This window comes from Protomyctophum parallelum (genome assembly GCF_964188405.1).
Source record: "Protomyctophum parallelum genome assembly, chromosome: 8".
Classification (NCBI taxonomy): Eukaryota; Metazoa; Chordata; class Actinopteri; order Myctophiformes; family Myctophidae; genus Protomyctophum; species Protomyctophum parallelum.
The window spans coordinates 13,456,056-13,478,726 of NC_139703.1; the positions used below are offsets into that span (position 1 = coordinate 13,456,056).

The window sequence follows — 22,671 nt, forward strand, 5'->3', positions numbered from 1 at the left end:
CCTTAGAGGTAGGGTGAGAAGTTCAGTCACACGAGAGAGACTCGGGGTAGAGTCGCTGCTTCTTCGCCTGGAAAGGAGCCAGCTTAGGTGGTTCGGGACTTCGGGCATCTCGAGCGGTGGTTGGGATGCCTCCCGAGCGTCTCCCTAGGGAGGTCCTCGATGCACGTCCCACTGGGAGGAGACCCAGGGCAGACCAAGGTGCAGATGGAGAGTACTCACTGGCCTTGGAACGCCTCAGGATCCCCCAGGAGGAAGTTACTAATGTTGCTTTGGAGAGGGAAGTCTGGAGCTCTCTGGTGGAGCTGTTGCATCCGCGACCTGACTACGGATAAGCAGTTGAAGATTGATGGATATTTTCAAAATTATAGTAATCAGACCACAGAGACACATTTTACTCTTGCACAACCACTTCCTACAACCCAGCAGGGTATAGTGAATATAATAGTCAGTCATTAGAAATAATGCCTTAACATTATTATTGCATTATATATACATTAAATCCACCTCCCTGGAGACTTGGATTTCCCCCGCAGTAGCTGTGCTGCCTTTTTAATAATGTTGGATAATACTAAATGCCAGTACAGTATACTTGATGTCAGCACAAGGGAATCTTTCTCTATAGACTCGATGTTTTGTCAAAAAGCACTCTCGCCCACAGCAGCGCAGGTTATTAAAGCCATGCATCAGGCACTGAACTGTACTAATGTATGGGGCAGGATGCCTTACTCTTACTGTAGTAGAATTAGGAATGCAGACAGGAGCGTGCAAGACATGCTGCTTGTTTCTTATACACTAGGAAGTATTTGTGAGGTTGGATTCTCCATATTGTTGGCGGAAAAGAGAGAATCGATAAAGAAGCCATTTGGTTGCCTCAATGTCTCATGCACTTCTGTTGAGTAATATGCTGAGAAAGCTAAAAGCCACTGTGTAGACTAAATTAGAAATCGATATTAAGACTGAATCAAATAAACTGTCATATATATATAGGCTACTCAGGAACGATGTAAGTTGGAAATGCGTGCCCACCCCGTTATATGCAATATCCCTTGTACCCGTTGTGTGTGTCTGTTTGTCTGCCTGCCTGTCTGTGTTCCTTTTATGAGTATAAGACAGCAGTTCTCATAATTGGTTCTAGTGAGCAGAAAGAATCAATAAGTAGACTTGGTAACCTGATTGTAGAAAGTAACAGTACAGTAAAGAACTTGAGGGTCATTATTATTGATTTAATACACACACTAATCAGGTTATCAAGATTGCCTTCTTTCGTCCTAGAAATATTGTGCCTATCTGTCATTGTAAGATGCAAAAACGCTGATCCATGCCTTTGTTTTCTCTCAGCTTGATTACTGCAATGCACTTTTCTGTCCTGCCAAAGAAAACAGCTGACAGATTACAACTTGTTAAATATGCGGCAGCCAGAGTTTTAACTAAAGCTAAGATGAGAAAACATATTACTCCAGTTTTAGCTTCACTACATTGGCTCCCGGTTGTTTTTAACTTGTTTATAAAACTCTCAATGGTCTCGCACCATCCTACCTACATGACTGCCTGCCTAGTTATGTCCTGAACCGCCCCATCAGGCCCTCCAATGCTGGTCTGCTCGATGTGCCTCAAAAAACACTAACTAAGAAACACGGTGAAGCAGCTTTCTGCTTCTTCAGGCCAACGGCATGGAACAAACTCCCATTATACCTTCGACAGGCAGACTCTGTAGACATTTTTATAGCACAGCTCAAGACCTACTTCTAGTCTTCTACACTTTTAAAATCCTTGTTGTTATTATTCATGTTCCTCACTGTATTGCCTTATTCACTGTTACAAGGTGCTATACAAATAAAGTATTATTATTATTATCATCATTAATAATTGTGACAGACCTAGCCACTAGCCTTTCTTGCGACCACAGGTCGCAGTTAACTATGGAATCTAGCATTTCCCGTCAATGTGTGTGTTGGTTGGTTGGTTGGTCACCCCAGGCAAGCCCCCATAGGCCTATATGGTGCCCGGGTCACCATGACATCACACATATGGTGCCCACTGCCCAGCCCAGGCCATCATGACATCACGTGATATCATCATGAATGGAGATCCCTGATGTCATAGTAAATGCAACCTATGGGATCTGCCCATATATGCAGAATCCCTGATGTCAGTAATATTGGCCGGCAACTCAACTCAAACCCTTAGATCTCCATATATGGATATATGTCAGAACCTGTTCTGACATTCCATATGTTGATCCTTCCTTCCTTCCCCATCCATCCCTCCTTTTTGATGTCTCCCTTTTGACTTATACCTGTCCATTCAAACTCTAGACGGGCCTGCCCCAAAGTTATTAGTGCAGCCGCACCCGACAGGCGGCGAAAACTAGAGTTCTCAACAGGCCCGAAAATTAAGGCCCGGCCCTACCTGGGCTCTCATCAAACCCTGTACACTCAAGAGAATGTCCCCGCTACCGACTAGATCTCCGTATACTGTACCCTGTACACTCAACACACGCTCCTTATATGGCCAGTACAGAATTCATTCCAAGTTGGTCTGATCCCCCATGCCAAAGCGCCAGCGGTCGCCCAGCAGTCTGCCGTCAACGAGGCGGATGCTTGCACACGACCTCGCCCTCAGACGTCTTGCTGGTTAATGTTGGAAATTGTTGAAAATAAATATTATTATCATGGAAATGAACTAAGGAGCAGTCAGCAATGAAGTCATTCATTTTGAAAAGGTGACTGTATTATTCAGAAGTCTGAGCAGCAGGCAAGCTTCCACTCCAACCACAGTTTAAGACCTCTGCCAAAGAGATCTGAAATTAGATCTACAAAGAAAGCTGCAATGATTGATGTTGTTAACTACAAAAGGTAAACAAAGCTAGAGGCCATTGTGTCGGACATTATGGAAAAGGGCATTTACAACACCTTATCTACGTACCTGCTGTATTAGAAATTCTATTCGAGTCCATAACCTTGGTGGATACTCTCGCTCTTCCATTCTAAACATGCACTATAGATTTGACCGTGCACTTCCTGATATCTTTATTGCAGTAATTTTAGTTGGTTGCTTGAATTATACTATAGATTATTATCTGTAGTTAACACCTGTTTAAATGTAACCGTTATTTAATACAATTAAAATGTCCTTTTTTGTCACACGTATAAAGCTTCAAAGACTGTTCACTTTGGCTATTTTTTGGCTATTTTTCAACATCTTGAAAGTGTGAGAACTACTGATTTAGAATCTGTCTCAAGCTTGTTTGTGCCTCGTAAAGCACTTTGAATTGCGTATACTCTGAAATGTGCTGTACCAACACTGTGTGGCTTGCATTCTCTTGTGTGTCCAGGGAGAGATGAGACCATGCAGCCGGTGAAGGCGTCCTTCATGGACTACTTTGAACAGAAAGAGAAGGAGGCCAACAGTCACAACGACGCAGCAGGAGGAGGACGAGGAAACAACAAGCAAGCTACGGAGGGAGACCTGGAGGTGGTGAGTACAGTACTGGTTACAGTAAGCCCCATTGTTGTGGCTGATGGATTCTAAAATCCACTGTCTGGGTGGAATTGGTATCAACTCATTGTTATATCACAGGCATAAAGAAGTGGGTGAAATTAGTTTAGGTTGTTTTCAGAAAGAGAAAAGAAAACGGCAAAGAGAAACACAGAGGGTAAGGTTCTTGCACACTGCTGCGTTTTTCGGATTTCTAGCTGCGTTTTTCCGCCGGTTTTCCGAAAAAAGCGTCCGGTCTGCAAGGACCTGTAGGCTAAGATATCTATCATTATAGCATAATGTGGTTGGTACTGTACAGTACTGTGTACTGTGTAGTTGTTCGATGTTCGAGTGTGCTATTACACCCATACCTGTTCTTCGGTTGGCTGTTTCAGCAACCTCCAGTGAATTTAGATCATGTTGAGTAACTTAATTTGTTGACAATTTCCTCACAGGAATAGAGAAATGTCCAGGTGGTCATCTTGTGCCTATCTCTGACTCGCTATAAACCTTGAAGTTCCACTGCAATAATTTCAAATCAGGATAATGTTGATCTTGATAACGCAACAAGCATAATTACTTGCGCAAGCAGAGCGCGCAAGTAATGTGATCGGCCTGGTCCATTTGTCGTGACAGCCGTTCCGCCATTTCAGGACCCCCCCAGAAAAACATCAAATCTGTGCCCGTATTGCTGGACCAATGATGACGAAATGACCATATCTCTTACGTCATCATTTAGAGCTGGTCATACACGTATTTCTTACGTCATCATTTAGAGCTAGTCATACACGTATGTGTATGACTAGCTCTAAATGATGACGTAAGAAATATGGTCATTTCGTCATCATTGGTCCAGCAATACGGGCACAGATTTGATGTTTTTCTGGGGGGGTCCTGAAATGGCGGAACGGTTTTTTTGCTGTCACGGTTTTTGGACCAGGCCGATCACAGAATACCGCTAATCAACTTACAACTACACACTTTATACAGTATAGAGTATAGAGTATATAGATATACGTATATAGTATATGCCTATATACGTATATAGATATTGTATAACTGCTCTCAGTAATGACGTATGTAATACAACATTATGATTCTGGAATGTATAAAAGTCACAACGTGTCAAAAATGTTACCATAATTATTAATATTAGTGTGGTTTGCAAAATTAAATATATATCGAGTATATAATTATATATGCAAAAACTAAGTTATAATATCGCAAGAAGCTCAGTCATTTAACACTCTCCGAGAAAGACGCAGACAGACTTGGCCATATCAACAATCCAGATCATTTGACACGTCCACGGGGGAAGGCTAGAAAGGGTGAAAGACTCTCAGGTGTACCAGTTAGCTGGGGTGACTCTCAGCCAAAGACTCTCAGCTATCCTATGCACAGTGAAAGAAGGAAGATATTGAAACCAGGACTCTCCGAGGAAGACGCAGACAGACTCGGGCATATCAACACTCCAGATCATTTGACAATTTCACACGGAAGCCTGTTGTAAACACAGATCTAGATCAATAGGACACCTCCACACCGAAACTGACATATCAACAATCCAGATCATTTGACACGTCCACGGGGGAAGGCTAGAAAGGGTGAAAGACTCTCAGGTGTACCAGTTAGCTGGGGTGACTCTCAGCCAAAGACTCTCAGCTATCCTATGCACAGTGAAAGAAGGAAGATATTGAAACCAGGACTCTCCGAGGAAGACGCAGACAGACTCGGGCATATCAACACTCCAGATCATTTGACAATTTCACACGGAAGCCTGTTGTAAACACAGATCTAGATCAATAGGACACCTCCACACCGAAACATACAGAAAAACAATGGAACTATCTACAGATATACCTTCAAATAAGAGGATAAAGAAGGACCCCGTAATTAAAATCTCAGCATTAAGTTCATTATCATTTGGAAGTCGTGAAAGATGGAAAATCTGTGGAAAGGTAGTTACTAAAAGTGAACAACGTAAATTTACTAACGGAATATACTTCTTCTTTCGGATTACAGACAGTACAGCAACAATTAAGGTAACAGGATTTACTCAAGAATGTGACAAATATTTTAATTTGATTGAAGTAAACCAATGTTATTTCATCACTGACGGACAATTTAAAGAAATAAATGCAAAATATTCTACGGACCGCGAAAAATTTGAAATTATACTGAAATCAAGGACAGAAATTATTGTATTTGATAGAGATGTGGAAATTTTGAAACCTAAGTTTAATTTCACCAGGATACCTGACATACAGTTGTTAGAAGACAAATGTGTCATAGACGTATTGGGGATTTGCATTAATTTCTCAGAAGTAAAGACTATTTCTACAAATAATGGACCACGTAGAAAAAGGGAATTACAGTTACTGGATTCATCAAATACAAAAATTATATATACAGCTTGGGAAGAAGACACAACCATGGATACCGGTTCTCTTTACCCTATTTTAATTTTACAGGGAACCATCATAACTAGCTATAATGACAAAAAGAATCTGACTAGTAATACAGGTACTATATTATATAGTGAGCTTGATATACCAGAAGTTCAAGAATTAAGATTATGGTTTGAAAAAGAAGGAAAAAAAGTAATATTAAATGAGGAACCAACAGAAAAGTTTTCTTTTAATATGAACAACGTAAATGACTTAGAGACGGAAATATTATATAGTTATTTGGGGAGGATTATTGAGTTTAAATTGGAAGATTCGCCAACGATTTTATGTCGAACTTGTGATGAATCGGTCATTCGACTCGTGGATGAAGGTTACTTTTGTAATTCGTGTAATACAACATCTGACAATTGTAAATCAGGATTAAAGATCATATTTAAAACGCAAGATATAGCAGTGTGTGATCAATACCTTTTGATAAGTTGTCAACATGATATTATTTCTGAAATGTTGGGTGGGCGAAAAGATTACATGCGCGCTCTGCTTGCGCACTAGTTGGCCATTTATGGCCTACTAGTGTGCAACAAGCAAGTATGCACTCGACAGAGTGCAGTTCTAGTTATATTTAGTTTTGGTCTGTTGGATGGTACAAAACTTGCCTGAAGGAGAGTCTAACCCTCACTACAACCTTTCTGTACACTTAATTGGGCACTTACTTAATTACTTCACTGTATCCAGTGTTAAAACCTTTGTCACGCACTGTGCCTTAGTGTCCTGGTTACTCTCCACTTATGGCAGTACGCTTTGCCAGCAACCAATTACCCACTTTGGGTGTTAGCCAGATTGAGTGCACCTTTGTCCCAACCTCTATAAATGTGAGCAGATCTACTACCTCTGCCATCATACCCTGAAGAAGGCATCTTCTGTCGAAACGTTGTAATCTTAAAATATAGTATATTCGCACACCGGATAACACACCGGGAGCGCACTCGCCTATTAGTCTGTATTGGCAGGGCGGTCAGCGCACCTATATCGAACACACCGAGTGCCACCCTCCTCCCGACCGATAGGGGCGTGTAGTTGAAAGCCAATGGCAAAATAACAGCTCGGATAAAAATGCTTTTTATTAAACAACGCGGGATGCAGCAATGCTAATCGCTGTACCAGCAAAAATGTGGCGAGTACTTTATATTTGGAATCTGAATGTTTATGTACACGTTTACAATGTAAATGTAGCGATCGCGTAAAACAGGCTGCAGTTGCGCCATGACACTCGTGAAGTACGAGCGTCATGTGAACCATGGCTAGCAAAACCCAGAAATGTTCATGCAGGAGACACGTGAAAACGACGAATGCCGACTAAAATGACTCTCTGGACAGTGATGAAGAGCTGTGAAAGAATATTCCTGGATGCTATAGGTCTAGTCTCTAGTACATCCTGTATATAGAAAATCTGATAACTCAATCTGATAAACCCATAACTTCAGTAGAATACTCGCCTGTATGTAATACAGTTGCTGTATGTCAAATATAAAGACTATGGTTTTCATTTACCTTTGTTACAGTAGTTGCTTTTATTTAATCCTGACCACAATGTTGAGGTCTTTATTGGATTCCTTTACCCAAAACACATAGGATTAGCATGTTTAATTAAGTTTCTAGGTTGTCTAGAAGCCAAGATGGCACCAATTGGGTATTTTATGTCGGCCATTTTGAACGTCAAAAATGGTGTCTGTGCAAAAGCCAACATCGATTTTTGGATTCCCCATGCTCTGAAGATTCCAAAAATGTATAGTTTTACTAATCTCCAAACATTTGTAACGAATGAATATACATATAGCGAACCTGACTAATAGGCGGGCTGGCAGACTGCATCTGTAGAGATAGTGGGGCTGCGTGCAAAAATCCCAGGCAATGAAATCACTGGATTCAAGCACACAATGAGCTCCCGCTCTACTTTGTAAAGGAGGAATTCCTACAGAAAGCAGAGGCTTTGGGTCGATTAAGTTAGAGTATTAGAGAGGAATGTGACTGGTAAAAGTCACTTTTGGAGTGAGATCAAACGCTGACATTCACATTCAAGATGGTCTCTGATTGATTTAAAAACACAGGGTGCATTAGGTGGGAAGCACAAGTCTGCTTTCCTCAAAGAGTGCAGTTCAGATCCATCAGCTTATCCACAATACATGACGTATTCCATCTCTTACTCCGCTTATTAAACCGTTCTAATCTACTCCATGATACAGTATATCGTCTCTGTCAGGTGGAAACCTCATACAGTATGTCCAAACTGTTACTTTTCATCGTTCAAGTTCAAAAACAGCAGAAGTAGCAGATCGACGAGCTTGCGGAAGTGCTACTTTTGATACTTTGTGTGATGCTGTATTATGGTCAAGATGGGCATGAGTTTACTTTAGATATGGAGATAAGAGGTTTCTGCCCGACAGAAACGATATGTAAATACTGAGGAACGGCTCTTTTTGCAGAGATATGGAAGCGTCTTATGCAAACTGTTACTTTTGTTTTTGACACTTCTGTGTCTCTAAGCATCACTTTGAAGCCAGGTAATCTACACAGCTTCACTTTGGTCCCAAAGGGAATAGACTCTGTCTTGCTTTATTAGATAAAAAGCCTGTTAGCTATGATAAGTGTGCGTGCGTGCGTGCATCCGTGCACACTTGTGCTAATAGATGTATAACTATAACACACCATGTTACATATATATATTATATACACAACACAGTAACAGTAATACATCCGCACACACTGAGTGTTTTTATTTTCCATTTGATGTATAAAACACACTTCATTATGTTTAATAATGTGTCGCCCAGTCTCTGACACACACACACACACACACACACACACACACACACACACACACACACACACACACACACACACACACACACACACACACACACACACACAGACAGACAGACATCAATATGACAGAAAAAGTCATGTTAGCTGTACCACAGTAAAACGAATGAACATGAACAGTAACACATGCCATCATGTTTAATAGATGCAGCTCACAGTGGCAGGTGTCATGAGCACGCTATCATCTTCAATAGCAACGTCGCCACAGTACACGAACAGAATTGGGTCACTAGCAAGCTCTGCTATTTTGTCATTTGAGAGAAATGAATACAAAAGATGATACAAGCTTTCTCATGCATATTCTACATTTTAACACTGTGCTTAAAATATTAAGTTTACTTACAAAAAACGGGCTTATGAATGTTTCATTTTAGACTTTATTTGGCCTGTTTAATAAATATAGTGTCTCTGTCGGGTGGAAACCTCTTGTCCAAAACTGTTACTTTTTAGCTTTCGTATTCAAAAATAGCAAAAGTAGGTCTCCTACTTTTGCTATTTTGAGCTTGCAGATCTGCTTTTGATGTTTTTGTGTGACGCTGTAGTTAGTATGATCAATTAGGGTATTCATTTATGAAGAAGAAATCACTCCCGTGTGAAGTGAGAGGGACTAATATATTAAAGTCTAACTCATGTTGCTATGATTAGGTGATGTAATGGTGATGTAAAACAAATGGTGACAAAACAAACATTAAATTATCTTTATTGTTAATGGCATTTAATGTTTGTGTTAGGGACAAGATGACGTACATTTTCCCTTCATTGTCAATGGCGTTTTTAAAACAAACATTGAACTAAAACAAACATTAAACCTGTATATAGGAGGGAGGAGAGATTAGAGGACAGATGAAGTAGTCATAGTGGACAAGTCACATTGTGATGCGTTGTGAGCTTGTAGATCTGCTATTTTGGGCGAATGTTCCCTCCCCCAGAAGAGGGATGCTAGGGTTAACGGTACACATTGATGTACTGTACACCGGAGAGTGGTTCTCAAGGGGTCCTTGACATGGTTCCAGGGGGTCCCTAGCAAAAGTATTCAATATAACGTCAAAACCCCTTTTTCTTTAAGCAAAAGGGGTTATTTTTGTTTTTGGAAAAAAAAAAAAAATTCGAACAAAATCTTGTATGGGGTCCCTGGTTCAGAATCAGATAATGGTACTATGTAAACTCTTAATTTCCATGTTCCAGCCATTCAGTTGCAAAAATAATCTGGGGACCCCCCCATATGATTTCGGGACCCCCCTGAGGGGTCGGGACCCACAGGTTGAGAACCCCTACACTAGCTCAGCATTAAATGGATCCAATGTTTTGGTACGCGTGCATTCCATTAGACTTCTGTCGGAGTTTTATATTAGGCTACTTTGAAGCGTCTTGTTGACAGCTCTGTGCTGACGGAGGCAAGGAGCGGCCTCTAATTTTAGACATTTCTGTTATCAGGGCAATATTATGTTGACGGCATAAACACAGCCAGTGTGCAACATAAAACCCTCTCTGTGGTGGTGGTGGTGGTGGTGTAACTCTGTTCGTGTTCCCTCATGTATCGACACAATCATTTACTGTCTTAAGGTCAGGCTGGGCAATGAATCGAAAATACATTGAAACCGATGTTTAGAACCCAAATAACCGACTTGTATGACCAAATAATCGAGAAGCAAGGTTTTTGTAATACGTTTTTGTATATATCAACAAACATATTATAATGGATAATATAATAAGTGGCCGTACTATACAGTCCAGGCAGTGTACTATATTTATTCAGTGCTTGTTCATATGCCTGATGGCAGCCAAGAAGTAAAGTAGCCCATAGTCTTTTATCCAGTCCTATGTGAGTCTTCATAATGTTGTTTGTGTGATGGTAGCTGGACGGTAACAACATGTGGAGGGAGAGAGAGAGAGAGCACACATGTGCATTATACATGAACGTTATACATGACCTGTGGTCACGGACAGCCACTGCAGCACTCTGCTCTGCCCTTCAACATGCTTCCATTCACTTCCATTTATTCTTTTGTGTTGCATGTTCGTTTTATCTCTCTCCCTCCCACCCTTTTCTTATGTCACCCATCAGCCACGGGAGTAGTGTGGTTGAAGAAACGCACTGGCCTCTCACTGTGTTTTGGTGTTTCCACTGTTTTGGTATCCCAAAAACATCCCCGTCTACCAAAACAAACACCAATACAGCTAGAGGGGAATGTGTTTCTGCAGATAAACACCACCACACTACCCCAGCTGTGGATTACTGCTGCTATATGGGGAAATGATGGGTAACTATTGTGACCGCAGCTCGCATTTACTATGAAAACGTGCATTTCCTGTCAGCCAGTTAGTTCGTTAGTCACCACCAGGCCTGACCATACAGTGTATATCAGGGATGGAGATCCCTGATGTCATCAATATTAAGCCCATATATGGAGATCCCTAATGTCAATATGTCATCAATATTGGCCAGCAACTCTACATCCGACCTTAAACCCTTAGATCTCCATATATGGAGCTGACCTGTTCTGACATTCCATTTGTTGATCCTTCCTCTTCGATGTCTCCCTTTTGACTGATGCCTGTTATTAATATATTAGTGCATCCGCGCCCGGCAGCCGGCGAAAACTAGAGTTCTCAACAGGCCTGAAAATTAAGGCCTGGCCCTACCTGGGCCCTCAATAACGCTGTACACTCAAGACACTGCCCCCGCTGCCACCCTTAGATCTTATATGGAGCTGACCTGTTCTGGCATCTGCTAAATGCCTAAATTGTAAATCAAACCCTGTACACTCAAGACACACTCCATATATGGCCAGTACAGAATTCATTCCATATGTTGATCTGGTTCCCCATTCCAAAGCGCCCGTGCTCGCCCAGCAGTCTACTGTCACCCTAAAAGGGTGAGGTCGCTTCTCGCCCTCAGGCGTCTTACTGGTGGTAAACTCATATGGATTCAATGTAATGTGTAGTGCAGTGGCCCCAAACCATCATGTGTGGGTGTACAGGCCATTTGTGATTGAAAGGTTTCTTAACATTCCAGCCATGGCTCCCTGTCCTTTCCATTAAGTCTAGGCAGTTTCAGTCTGGTCAAATGGATGTATGTTTTGATATTTTCTCTCATGTCTTTTTAAATAATGCATGCATGAGATGGACTTTTTCTTTACCTTTCAACACACCTTGAGGCCACCCGGATGTCTTAAAATAGTCTTAGCATCCTCTCCTGACAGCATGCTTCCTTGCAAAAACATCCAGATACATGCACCCATGACACATTTGTAATGGTCAGAAATCATCACGTCAATATACATTTCTCTCCAACCCACATTGAACAACTACTATGAAATTAAATAAGAAACAATTTGCTTAAGGGGTCATCCAACTAGGAATGAACTAAAATGAAAGAAAAGAAATCCCGGGCCGCTGTGTGATTTTAAAATAAAGATGAGATGAGACGTGCAGCAGCCTGTTCCTGCAGCACCGCGGCTGCCCACAAGGGACGGAGGGAGGGAGGGAAAAGAGGTCGGCAACCTCTCAAGGTTGTTGCCCTGTGGGGGAACAGTCTGCATTTAAACCGTCCTAACTATTCTGAGCAGTAGGGCTGAGATCCGGAACCGGAGGAACCAGATCCAATATTGAGGAATGGGAATCGAATCCATCACATTTGGATCCAGTTCCAGAGCCTTTTAGAGCGGTTTTATCATACGGTCACAATCCACAGTTTGTGGACTTAAGCAGGTCGATTTTGAAGGTGCGTTTTACCAATGGAAATACATAAATTGGCCTCGCTCTGCGCACATTCGTATTATGAAAGGCATATCGGCCCGTGTTGAACGCACTCGGCCGTGTTGAACGCACACACATTATGGCTTACCGCGTTGCTGAATATTTTAGCATTGTGGGAGTGTCCATATGTTAATTATTTTCGCTTTGCGCAATTTGCTATTAAGCCCCTTGACCTAAAGACACTCAGCGCATAACGATTAGACGTGGGTCTGACCACCTCATAAACGCAAAAAGCACTGTTTGATTTGACACTTGAGCGGCTCTGAGAGGCTGCTAGAGTGTTGCCATGTCTGTTTATTATAAGCGGCTTATTTTTCTGTAAAGTTGCTTTCTGTGCATGCTTTTCTTGTTTCTAAAGTGGTTATTTGGGCTTTTCTCCTAATGTTGTTTAAACCAGTGATCCTCACACAGCACATTCCCATGTCAAGGATCCCCAGATGAATGCATTTGCCCAACTAAGGACGGCTAATCCAAAAATTAAATAAAATGATTACTTTTGAAAATAGCAGATCTATACCAGCTCACAATGCATCACATTCATTCATTAAAACTATGAACTCTGACTGCAGGGGGATATATAATGATCAGTATAACAATGTGCAAGAACATATTTAAAAAGAAGGAAGAACTTTATATTTGTGGACAATCAAAATATGTTTTTTTATTTTAATGTGGTGTCATTCAAATTAATCTGGATATGGCAGACTCACTATTTAGAAAATAAAAACATGGCACTTCATTTAAAATAGGTTACAGACCCCTGTTATATGCGCTTCTTTTGGGATTATCTTTATAGACCTATTTAGTTGTTTCTATGCGGGACATGGCAACATGGCTGCTCTCCGCTGCGGCAAAGAGAGAGGCTCTTTGGTAAAAATGTTGAGATTAGAAACGGCCATAATTCTTTCATTTCTCAACCTTAAAAATAAATAAAAACATCTCCATAATCCTTGGGAACTTTGCTTTCATACGCTGTATCACACCCGATTCAAGTCTTCTTAAATAAAATGCTACGAGCGAACTCAGCGAAGACCATACCATCGGGGCCACAGCATTACGCAGCACGCATTCAACTCATTCCTTCCTCGTGATTTGAATTAAATAAAATATAATAAACGTTATTTGACTGTTTTTTTTCTTCAATAGAAACAAATAAAGAGCGTGTGTAGGCTACTGTGTGCAAGTGCAACAGTGCATATACATGCATGCACTAGGCTATATTTCTTCCGTGTCGGGATGGTGATTGAGCTCTTCAAGTTCACAGCATGTTTGTCTTTCATAAAAAACGTTGATATTAGCCTATAAACACTCATGGTTCTCTCATTTCTCAACCGTTTTATTAAATGTAAAAATCTCCATATTCCTTAGGAATCTTGCTTTCATTCGCTGTATGGTACATGGTTCTATCGTTATCGAATTAAACAATATCAAACGAACGGGTTAGACGATTCTGGGAACATTACGCATGGATTTCACAATTTGCAAATATGCTGCTATCACGCAGTTCCATTCCGATCTGAAAGGTGGGTCTGTTCTTTTGAGGCATAAAGGTGACAGCATGCAGTGCAATAGGAATAATTAACCCAAATGTGACAAAGGCATGTCATGTCTTCTATGGTGCCAGCCTGAAGAAATGTACTACCACGATCCCCAAAGTGCGCATTCCGTATGTGACATCAGCTGACTGGTAAAGAGAATAGTACGGACATGTTGATTGGGTACGTCTCAAACACGCCTTAAACACACCCATGACTAATTCAAGGCCGTTTTGCGCACTCCGCGGGGTGTCAAAAGCGCTTCTTAACATGCCCAAAATTGCAATATGACATACTACACGCCCACAGATCATAATACTGTAATTAGATTAGTAATATAGAAGTAAGTAAAATAGAAGTCCTAAATCGACCCCAAGGTCTGCTGTACAATTACAATAATATGTGTACAATTGTATTGTATGATAAGCATGTATAATGCTTATCAAAAATGATGATCTATCATTTGTAATAAATACATTACATTCAATGAAGATCAGTGGCGGTCACGCACAAATCAAAGGCAGGTTCTGAACAAAGGCTAACCTCAGTACAAGGCAGAAATGAGTCCGCAGTCCGCACACTGAATATATTCCCTTGCCTATCCACTTTGCGAGGGAACCATTCGTCTCAACCCTTCTTAGCAGTGTGATTCCGAGTTTCAGACAGCCACTGAGCAGTACCAGGGGGGCAAACTGCTCTAAGGTCAGTGTCTGTGGTCAAGGCCACTGGCAGCAGTATGTACCTAACATGCCTTTTGGTGTGGGAGAACAAACTCTACAAAGAAATTCCCCAGATCAAGCTAGCTATGGAACGGGTATGTGGGGTCCACAGCCATATACATGTATATAATATTTGGGGGTGCTTGTCACAGCCATCTCTGGGCTACATTAAACTAACGTCATGATCCCAGGACAAATGTAAATGTTTTATCCTATTATAAAGTATCATTAACAGCTTGACTTGTGGTGTGGTCAGACGCACATAGAGTAAGTGATCTGTCCAGGGAGGGAGATATCTTCGCTGTCGGGTAGAAACCTTGTATCTACATATTTCAACTTTTTATGATATTTCTTTCTTAATGCATTAAAACCGGTAATTTTAGATTTTAGCATTGGCTATTTTGTTGATTAAGTGTGTCTGTGGGTTTTATAAATATTCAATCGATATAGTATTAACGAGCGCTTGTGACAAAAAATAATTACGACTACGTACATTGGGACACCGTTTCTTTTTTCCATCTCCTGAAAAGCAACAGTTTTTGAACATAGGAGGTTTCCGCCCGACGGCAACGATATTCTGTGTTATTTTAGCTCCATTGATTGTGAGTAATAAATAGCAGCGGAGTAGAGTGCTGCTGGTAAGAGCTGAGTGGAGGGGGAGGTCCCCACGGGACAAGACGAACACAGGCCCTGTGTCCCTATCAGGCCTTGGACGTAGAGACACCACATTGAACGGATGCCAGGAGATAACCGCCCAGAATAGATCCCTTGTAGTTATCTGAGTCCAAGAGGCAGGCAGGTATTCTGTCTTATGTGGCCATTGATGAGGGCATCAGGTTCTCTCTCAGGGTTGCAACATTGATGCACTTGTAGTACTTGCTTTTAGTATATACTGTCAATAGTCAGATATAATTACTTATTTGTTTAGTAACTGCTGTCAATACTGAGATATATTAGGATTTTGTTAAAGATTTAATGTGGCTACAAGCTCACAGTCACAACATGTCGCTTCGCATCACGTTTGGAGCTTGCAGATCTGCTGCTTTTGATGCTTTTGTGTGACACTGTAGTAGTGTGATCCAAGTAAGTTTGGTAGGTACAGTTGTGATCCTGTAGTTTCAGCATGCAACCAAGTGTAAAATCAGCCATTATGACAACATCAAGGCCCGCCAAAATAAACTGTAGATTTAGTTGACTAAAATCTTATGTTAACTAAAACTTATGTTAACTAAAACTTTTCAGATGACTAAAATATGAACACTGATTGACGTGTGTTGTGTGTTCAGATGCGTTCGTGGACGGTGGAGGAGCTGCGCTGAATGAACACTGATTGACGTGTGTGTTGTGTGTTCAGATGCGTTCGTGGACGGTGGAGGAGCTGCGCTGAATGAACACTGATTGACGTGTGTGTTGTGTGTTCAGATGCGTTCGTGGACGGTGGAGGAGCTGCGCTGAATGAACACTGATTGACGTGTGTGTTGTGTGTTCAGATGCGTTCGTGGACGGTGGAGGAGCTGCGCTGAATGAACACTGATTGACGTGTGTGTTGTGTGTTCAGATGCGTTCGTGGACGGTGGAGGAGCTGCGCTGAATGAACACTGATTGACGTGTGTGTTGTGTGTTCAGATGCGTTCGTGGACGGTGGAGGAGCTGCACTGATTGACGTGTGTGTTGTGTGTTCAGATGCGTTCGTGGACGGTGGAGGAGCTGCGCTGAATGAACACTGATTGACGTGTGTGTTGTGTGTTCAGATGCGTTCGTGGACGGTGGAGGAGCTGCGCTGAATGAACACTGATTGACATGTGTGTTGTGTGTTCAGATGCGTTCGTGGACGGTGGAGGAGCTGCGCTTGCGGCTGGGCTCTTTGGACCCCCAGATGGAGCAGGAGATCGAGGAGATCCGCCAGCGCTACCAAGCCAAGAGGCAGCCCATCCTGGACGCCATCCAAGCCAAGAAACGGCGCCAGCAGAACTTCTGAGGGCTGCCGGACGGGCCCGTGGAGATGATACCGTAACATCTTCACAATGTCTGGCATCACGGAGGTTCTTGGTTCAATGCACGCTTCTCTACAGTATGACCAGGACATTTTGGGACAAGTCGTCCTTGAACACAAGATTTTATTTTATATACATACATTTACATACGTTTTTTTTTTGGTTGTTTTGTTCCGTACAAGAATAGTTCACAGGTATGTTGCACTGGTTCAGGAGATTGGATTTACGTCTCAAATATCAGCCACACAACCACGACTCCATTAAATGTTGACATTATAATGTTCTTATTCTGTAAGCCACAACGTCAGGTCTTGTGACGGTTTCCACAAAGGGACTGTCAGCTAGAACTTTGAACTCTTAAAGCTTCAAGAACTAGTAGTAAATTATCGTGTGTCTTCTGAATATGACTTCACTGCTGGAATCTATAGCTTCAGTTTGAAGTCAAGCTGTCCACACTGCTCTTCACATAGCTGGAGACTTCAAGAACAAGTTGGAGAGTAATCTCCCCCACCTAAAAACAAAATATTATTTTTCTTATTGCTCCTTATTTTACCAGGCTTACTGTTTTCTGCCAAGCTTGCACACTTGCTATGGTGCTGTTTGTGAAAGGTCAATTCAGACCTTGAAAACCTGAGTCATACTTCGTCCAACAATGTCGGTCGTTCTCGGCATGCGGCGGGGCATAAATTAGACTTAAGTATTTATTATCTTGTTATTGTGGTACAAATGTCTTTTTACATTCTGTTGCAAACTCTTTGGTACTTTTTTGGTGCTTAATCTTCATTCTCATTCCAATGCAGGGTCTGGAAAGGGGATGTAAAATTAATCTGGTAATCGTTTAGTTAAGGTTTTGGAATTACGCAAAAAACAAAGTGTGGGGAAAATATAGTCATCCACCTTATTTTGCGGGGGGCGGGGGGGATTTCAAATTAAAATGATAAACAGAGATCTTTATAGTTGTGGTATCGAACAAAGTTGTTTTTAACCCATTCTGACCGGGCACCCATTTTGGTGTTGGCATCATGTTATGCTTTAGCTATTGAAAAATAGCAGATCTACAAGCTCATAGCGCGCCACCGAGTGGCGCGCTACGAGCTTGTAGGTCTGCTATTTTTGAAAAATCGAAGAACGACTGACATTTTTACAATCTGATCTCAGGTCAGAATGGGTTAATCAGACCAGTGTGTGTCCAGTGGAAACCTCATATGAATCTGATCTCAGGTTGGTGGATGGGAAGCTGGCATAGTATTGTGTCCTTGTCGCTGCACAAGCAACCCCTACTGCTTGGGCCGCCTGTTCAACAGGGAACTGTGGAAGCTACAGTACCGATGAAGGCTCCCCTGGTGGAACTGTGTGTCTCTCCACCGTCCCCAGTACAGTACAGTACAGGACAGTACAGGCCAACAGTACAGTTTGACAGTTACAGGAACCACATTGCATGTTGTGGGGGGTGTGTGTGTGATGGCTGATTTAAGAAATCACACCTGGCCTTAATCCCAAACTAATCGGACACAAACTCAGGAGAGAGCCTCTGTCATCATAACATGGCCATCTGCTCTGGCTTGTAACATCTTGTCACCCTCTACTTTATTTAAAAAAAGAAATCACATAATTTTTTTATTTGCGTTAAAGGATTTGCGTTGTTAATATGTTCCCAAAATATTTCACATATTTAAAACCATTTTTATAGCCGATTTAGACGCTCGTTGCATGATGAGCTTTAAATCGGCTGTTTTCAAATGGCTAAAATAGGAGGATAGGAGTGTGTGATGTTTGGCAAAATGTTTAGGAGGATGTTTTTTTGTTTAGTTTTTTGCAACAATTTTCTTCATTTTGTTGAGGAAGTGCAGATCCAGATCACTCATAGCATCTCTGAGGATAGAATGCCTTTGGCCTGGTGGAGACAATTATGTGTAGCCTCATTATCAAACTGAAACACAGAAGCAGTAAATGTGTTTATGGACGTAGACATGAGATGAGATGATGCTTCCTGTAGCTTGTATTGTACCTCAGCTTGTTAAATAGGATTCTCAGGTCTTTGGTGGCATGTTTGCCTCCATATAGTCCATACCAGACTAGAAGTTCTTGCACCTCAACCACAGGAGGATAAAAGCTATACAAGACCCCGTCTTCGATGCTGGAACGGAACGCTATCGGGTTCTGTTCTGGGTCTTTACTAGCACAGTTCACATACCTGGGCCAGTTGGACCCAGTCTGTTCCTTAGCTTAGGTTTCTCTTCTTGCGGATCACCCAGATGTAGCCACTCTCTCTAGACTAACAGCAGTGGCTCTCAAACCTTTCTCTAAAATACATTGCCACCAGCAGAGGCAAGATGTTACCAACCAACCAGAGGACATGCGCTAATGACAGGCTCTCTGCTTAGTGTGGTGTGTGGATGACGGATTCATCCTGGGGGTGCATCCATGCACAACGGATGTGCAGTCGCACCCAGCTCGGACTGCTTCAATCAGCCATCACTCAACACCACAAGGGGGACTTAAAAATCAGGCCTTTTCTTGATGTTTAAATACTGGTTTTAACTTCAAATGAACATGGGGGATGTATTTAATCATTTCTGCTTACAGGGCAATCCACTGCCACCACATCACTAACTTAAGGACTTTAGGCTGATTAAAGGGAATACTGTCATAATTGGCCTACATTATGACAATTCAAATAATGTGTCACATTACATCTTGTGTCTTTTGAATGCTGTGGTTTGATATATGAGGTTCAGGTATTGAGAGCAAAAAAACTAAGATGTTGCAGATGTTGAGGGACTTTATTAATATGATTTGCCTTCGGTTTTCCAATTTTGCCGTGTACTCCCCCCCCCCCCCCCCCAAACAAAACATCTGTTCATAGACCTCAAGACCTGGGTCCAATTATTCTTATTAGTTATTCCACAAGGAGGTTCTGCAATTCACTGGCAGGCTAAAGCAATCGCTTACAAGCAGTTCAATAAATGACTATTAAATATGAATCTAGGTCTGTCGCAACTTGGCTTCAGACATCCCATGGAGCCGTTTGGCCCCTTACATCGTTGCTGTCGGGTCAAAACCTTGTATGTCCAAAACTTTTACTTTTTTAAATTATTTTAAACTTTTATTTAACTGGCTATTTTTGGTGGCATGTTTGCCACCAAAAAAAGAAAATAAATATGGAGTTACAAGCTTTCTGCCCGACAGCGACGGGCAGAAATTCTTTATACGCTTGAAGAATTTTTCTCTTTTCTTTTTTTTGTACACGTCCAGCACATTTGTAAAAGGACAGTTTATTTTTGTACTTTGTACTAGATTTAGTTACACAGGTTGGTTCAGTCAGTCAGTGCAGAGACTGAACATGCATGGTTGCTTTCTATTCCAAGGATGTTTTTGCGAGAGCAGGTGAAGCTACTGTACCCTCTCAGGTCATACCAAACTCCTCAGGTGTGTGTGTGTGTGTGTGTGTGTGTGTGTGTGTGTGTGTGTGTGTGTGTGTGTGTGTGTGTGTGTGTGTGTGTGTGTGTGTGTGTGTGTGTGTGTGTGTGTGTGTGTGTGTGTGTGTGTGTGTGTGTGTGTGTGTGTGTTGCTAATTGCTGTAGATATTAAGGGAATCATTTATATATAGAGGTGTATAAGTTATGATAATAAGCACATGTTTGGTTGGAGACCTTACTAGAGGACGAATTTCCAGACTTTACAGTACATTCCTGTATGGTGTAAGGAGGAGTTGTAAGCACAATAGTTGGTCGTCATGGAGTGTTTGGAGTATGGCCTTTTCACCATTAGAAATGACACTGTCATCTTTATGGAATGACTGGAGAAAAGGAGGGCTTCTTTTTCTAGTCGGCCTGTGTGAACCGACTGTGACTGGCATCGATTGAGTTCTCTGGAACGGTTGGAGCAAAGCAAAAGGGAATGCTTCTATACTGCCTTAATTTTGTCAGCATTGGATGTAGTACTACACTGTTAAAAAATGGTTAATTTAACTACTGTACAAATGGACTTGTACATCAGCAGAGTTCAATTAACACTGAAGATTCTACGTTCCTTTTTTTTCCTTTTGCCTAATTCTTGTAGCAGTGATTGATTTTTGCTGTGATTGATTCTTGTTGATTTATTTTTGTATGATACCGACAGAGGTTACCACGCAGTCATTGAAAAAATAATGCTGATGTATTTATGTTGGAGTTGGGATTGGATTTTTGACTTTTGGAAGTCATGAGTGAGCTTTTTGTTGCTGGCAAGGCCACCATGCTGGTACTTTTGAACGATGAGTCAGATGTTATTTGATTAAGTAGCAATCACTGGAGAACAGTTTATCCTGAGCCATATATATAGAAACAGCTCTGTCATCCCTTTGTCCACTTTAAAAAAGCTTTAATGGGTATGTGCTTTCTGCCTTCCACTTCTTCAGACAGGACTTCATACAGTACTCCTGCATCTTCTGTCTGCAACGGTTAGCCTATATTTTTCAGGAAATGGAGGAGAAAATAATAACCTGTTCTCATGGATCCAATGTCATTATTTACTCATTATTTAAGCTCTTGTTAATAATACTTTTCATTGTTTCAATATTTAAAAACCCTACAGACAGACACTTTACTCTTTTTTTTTTCTTTCTTTCTTTTCTGCTTTTTTGTGCAAAAATAGGAGCCTTAGGAGGTCTACAGACTCACAAAGTGTCGCATCATCACAACATGTGCGATGTAATAATCTGATTTTATTGTTAAAAAAAAAAAAACATTCAGGACAAGGTCACAAAAGGTCAGACAGAACTCTACAAAACAGTCCTGTGAGGACTATTGAGCATTTTTGGCATGTTTGTTTACTTAGATTTATTTGTTAAAAAATGGAAATTACCCAATGATTTCACGTTAAAGACCCTTCAGTCGTGCAGAGGACTAGGAGGGTAAAGGATGCTGTAAAGCCTTCAGGCCACTTAAACATTGTTTCCTTTTTCAAACTGGTAGACATTTTCTTCTTTGCTTTGTGCACTCTGTATATCTATTGGTAACTGTTCCTACAGCTGCTGGCTCTGATAAATCTACTGTTAATTCCTACAAAAAATGGTTGTTAAATATGTCTCCATGCCTTTAAAAGTAAACTGTAAGTTATGGGTACATTTTTAATCACTGCCGTTTCATTTGTGCTTTTTCTATTTTTCCTTTTCTAATTAATAAAACATTTTAAGGGATATGTTTTGTGTTCTTTATTGTCCCCTCGGTCCACGTCTGCATGCAAGGCACTTTACCACCTTACATTTAGTATGAATATTTAAAATAAATAAATGTAAAGCATGCACATCCATTCTGGTTATCAGGTGGACAGACATCCCAAACAGAAGACCAGCATGAGGATAATGATAGTCTACACTGTTTACAAATCTTAAACGGTGGGAGAAAACCAACAGCTCGTTATCTTTATTACATTTCAATTACCATTGTTTAGCGTAATCTGTTCCCAGCTACCGTGTTCCCATCTCAGTATTTTCTCTGTGTGCCAAAATGGCACTGAATTTTTTATCCGTCTACAAATCTGATCTCTCTCTCCTTGACTGTGCAGGGTCTGGTGTTCATTTCAAGCTATACAAGTGTGTGTGTGTGTGTGTGTGTGTGTGTGTGTGTGTGTGTGTGTGTGTGTGTGTGTGTGTGTAAGTTTGAGATTCTAAAGAGTAACCACTGCAACTCATAAATCATAATGTTACCACATTATGACATTCAACATATCTCTGCTGTCGGGAAAAAACCACCTAACTTCAAAATGTTCATTTTTCAGATAAATTAAAATGTGCATTTTGTTGAAAACAAAGCAATACTGCCTCATCAAAGTTAGTGTTGTGACTGTGAGGGGGAGATAAGGTGGAGTTAGCTGTTTTAGCAGACAGTTTGAGGGTCCAATGGAGTTGAGAGGTTTT

The 22,671-nt window shown here is 41.3% G+C and overlaps 2 protein-coding genes across 2 annotated transcripts in view; both read left to right on the forward strand.

Annotated features, from left to right (window-relative positions):
* Nucleotides 1–17,585, forward strand: part of LOC310863478 (serine/threonine-protein kinase 4-like) — a 37,562-nt gene extending 19,977 nt beyond the window's left edge. Inside the window, exons 11-12 of the mRNA XM_083771841.1 lie at nucleotides 3,335–3,477; nucleotides 16,598–17,585. Of these exons, the coding sequence (XP_083627967.1) occupies nucleotides 3,335–3,477; nucleotides 16,598–16,756 (302 nt within the window). The 3' untranslated portion in view covers nucleotides 16,757–17,585. The remainder of the gene's footprint in view (nucleotides 1–3,334; nucleotides 3,478–16,597) is intronic.
* LOC310863481 (cytochrome c oxidase subunit 6C-1-like) overlaps nucleotides 1–21,951 on the forward strand; it is a 47,073-nt gene extending 25,122 nt beyond the window's left edge. Inside the window, exon 5 of the transcript XR_014569668.1 lies at nucleotides 21,476–21,951. The gene's annotated coding sequence lies outside the window, so the exon portion shown is untranslated. The remainder of the gene's footprint in view (nucleotides 1–21,475) is intronic.
* The last annotated feature ends 720 nt before the right edge of the window (nucleotides 21,952–22,671 follow it).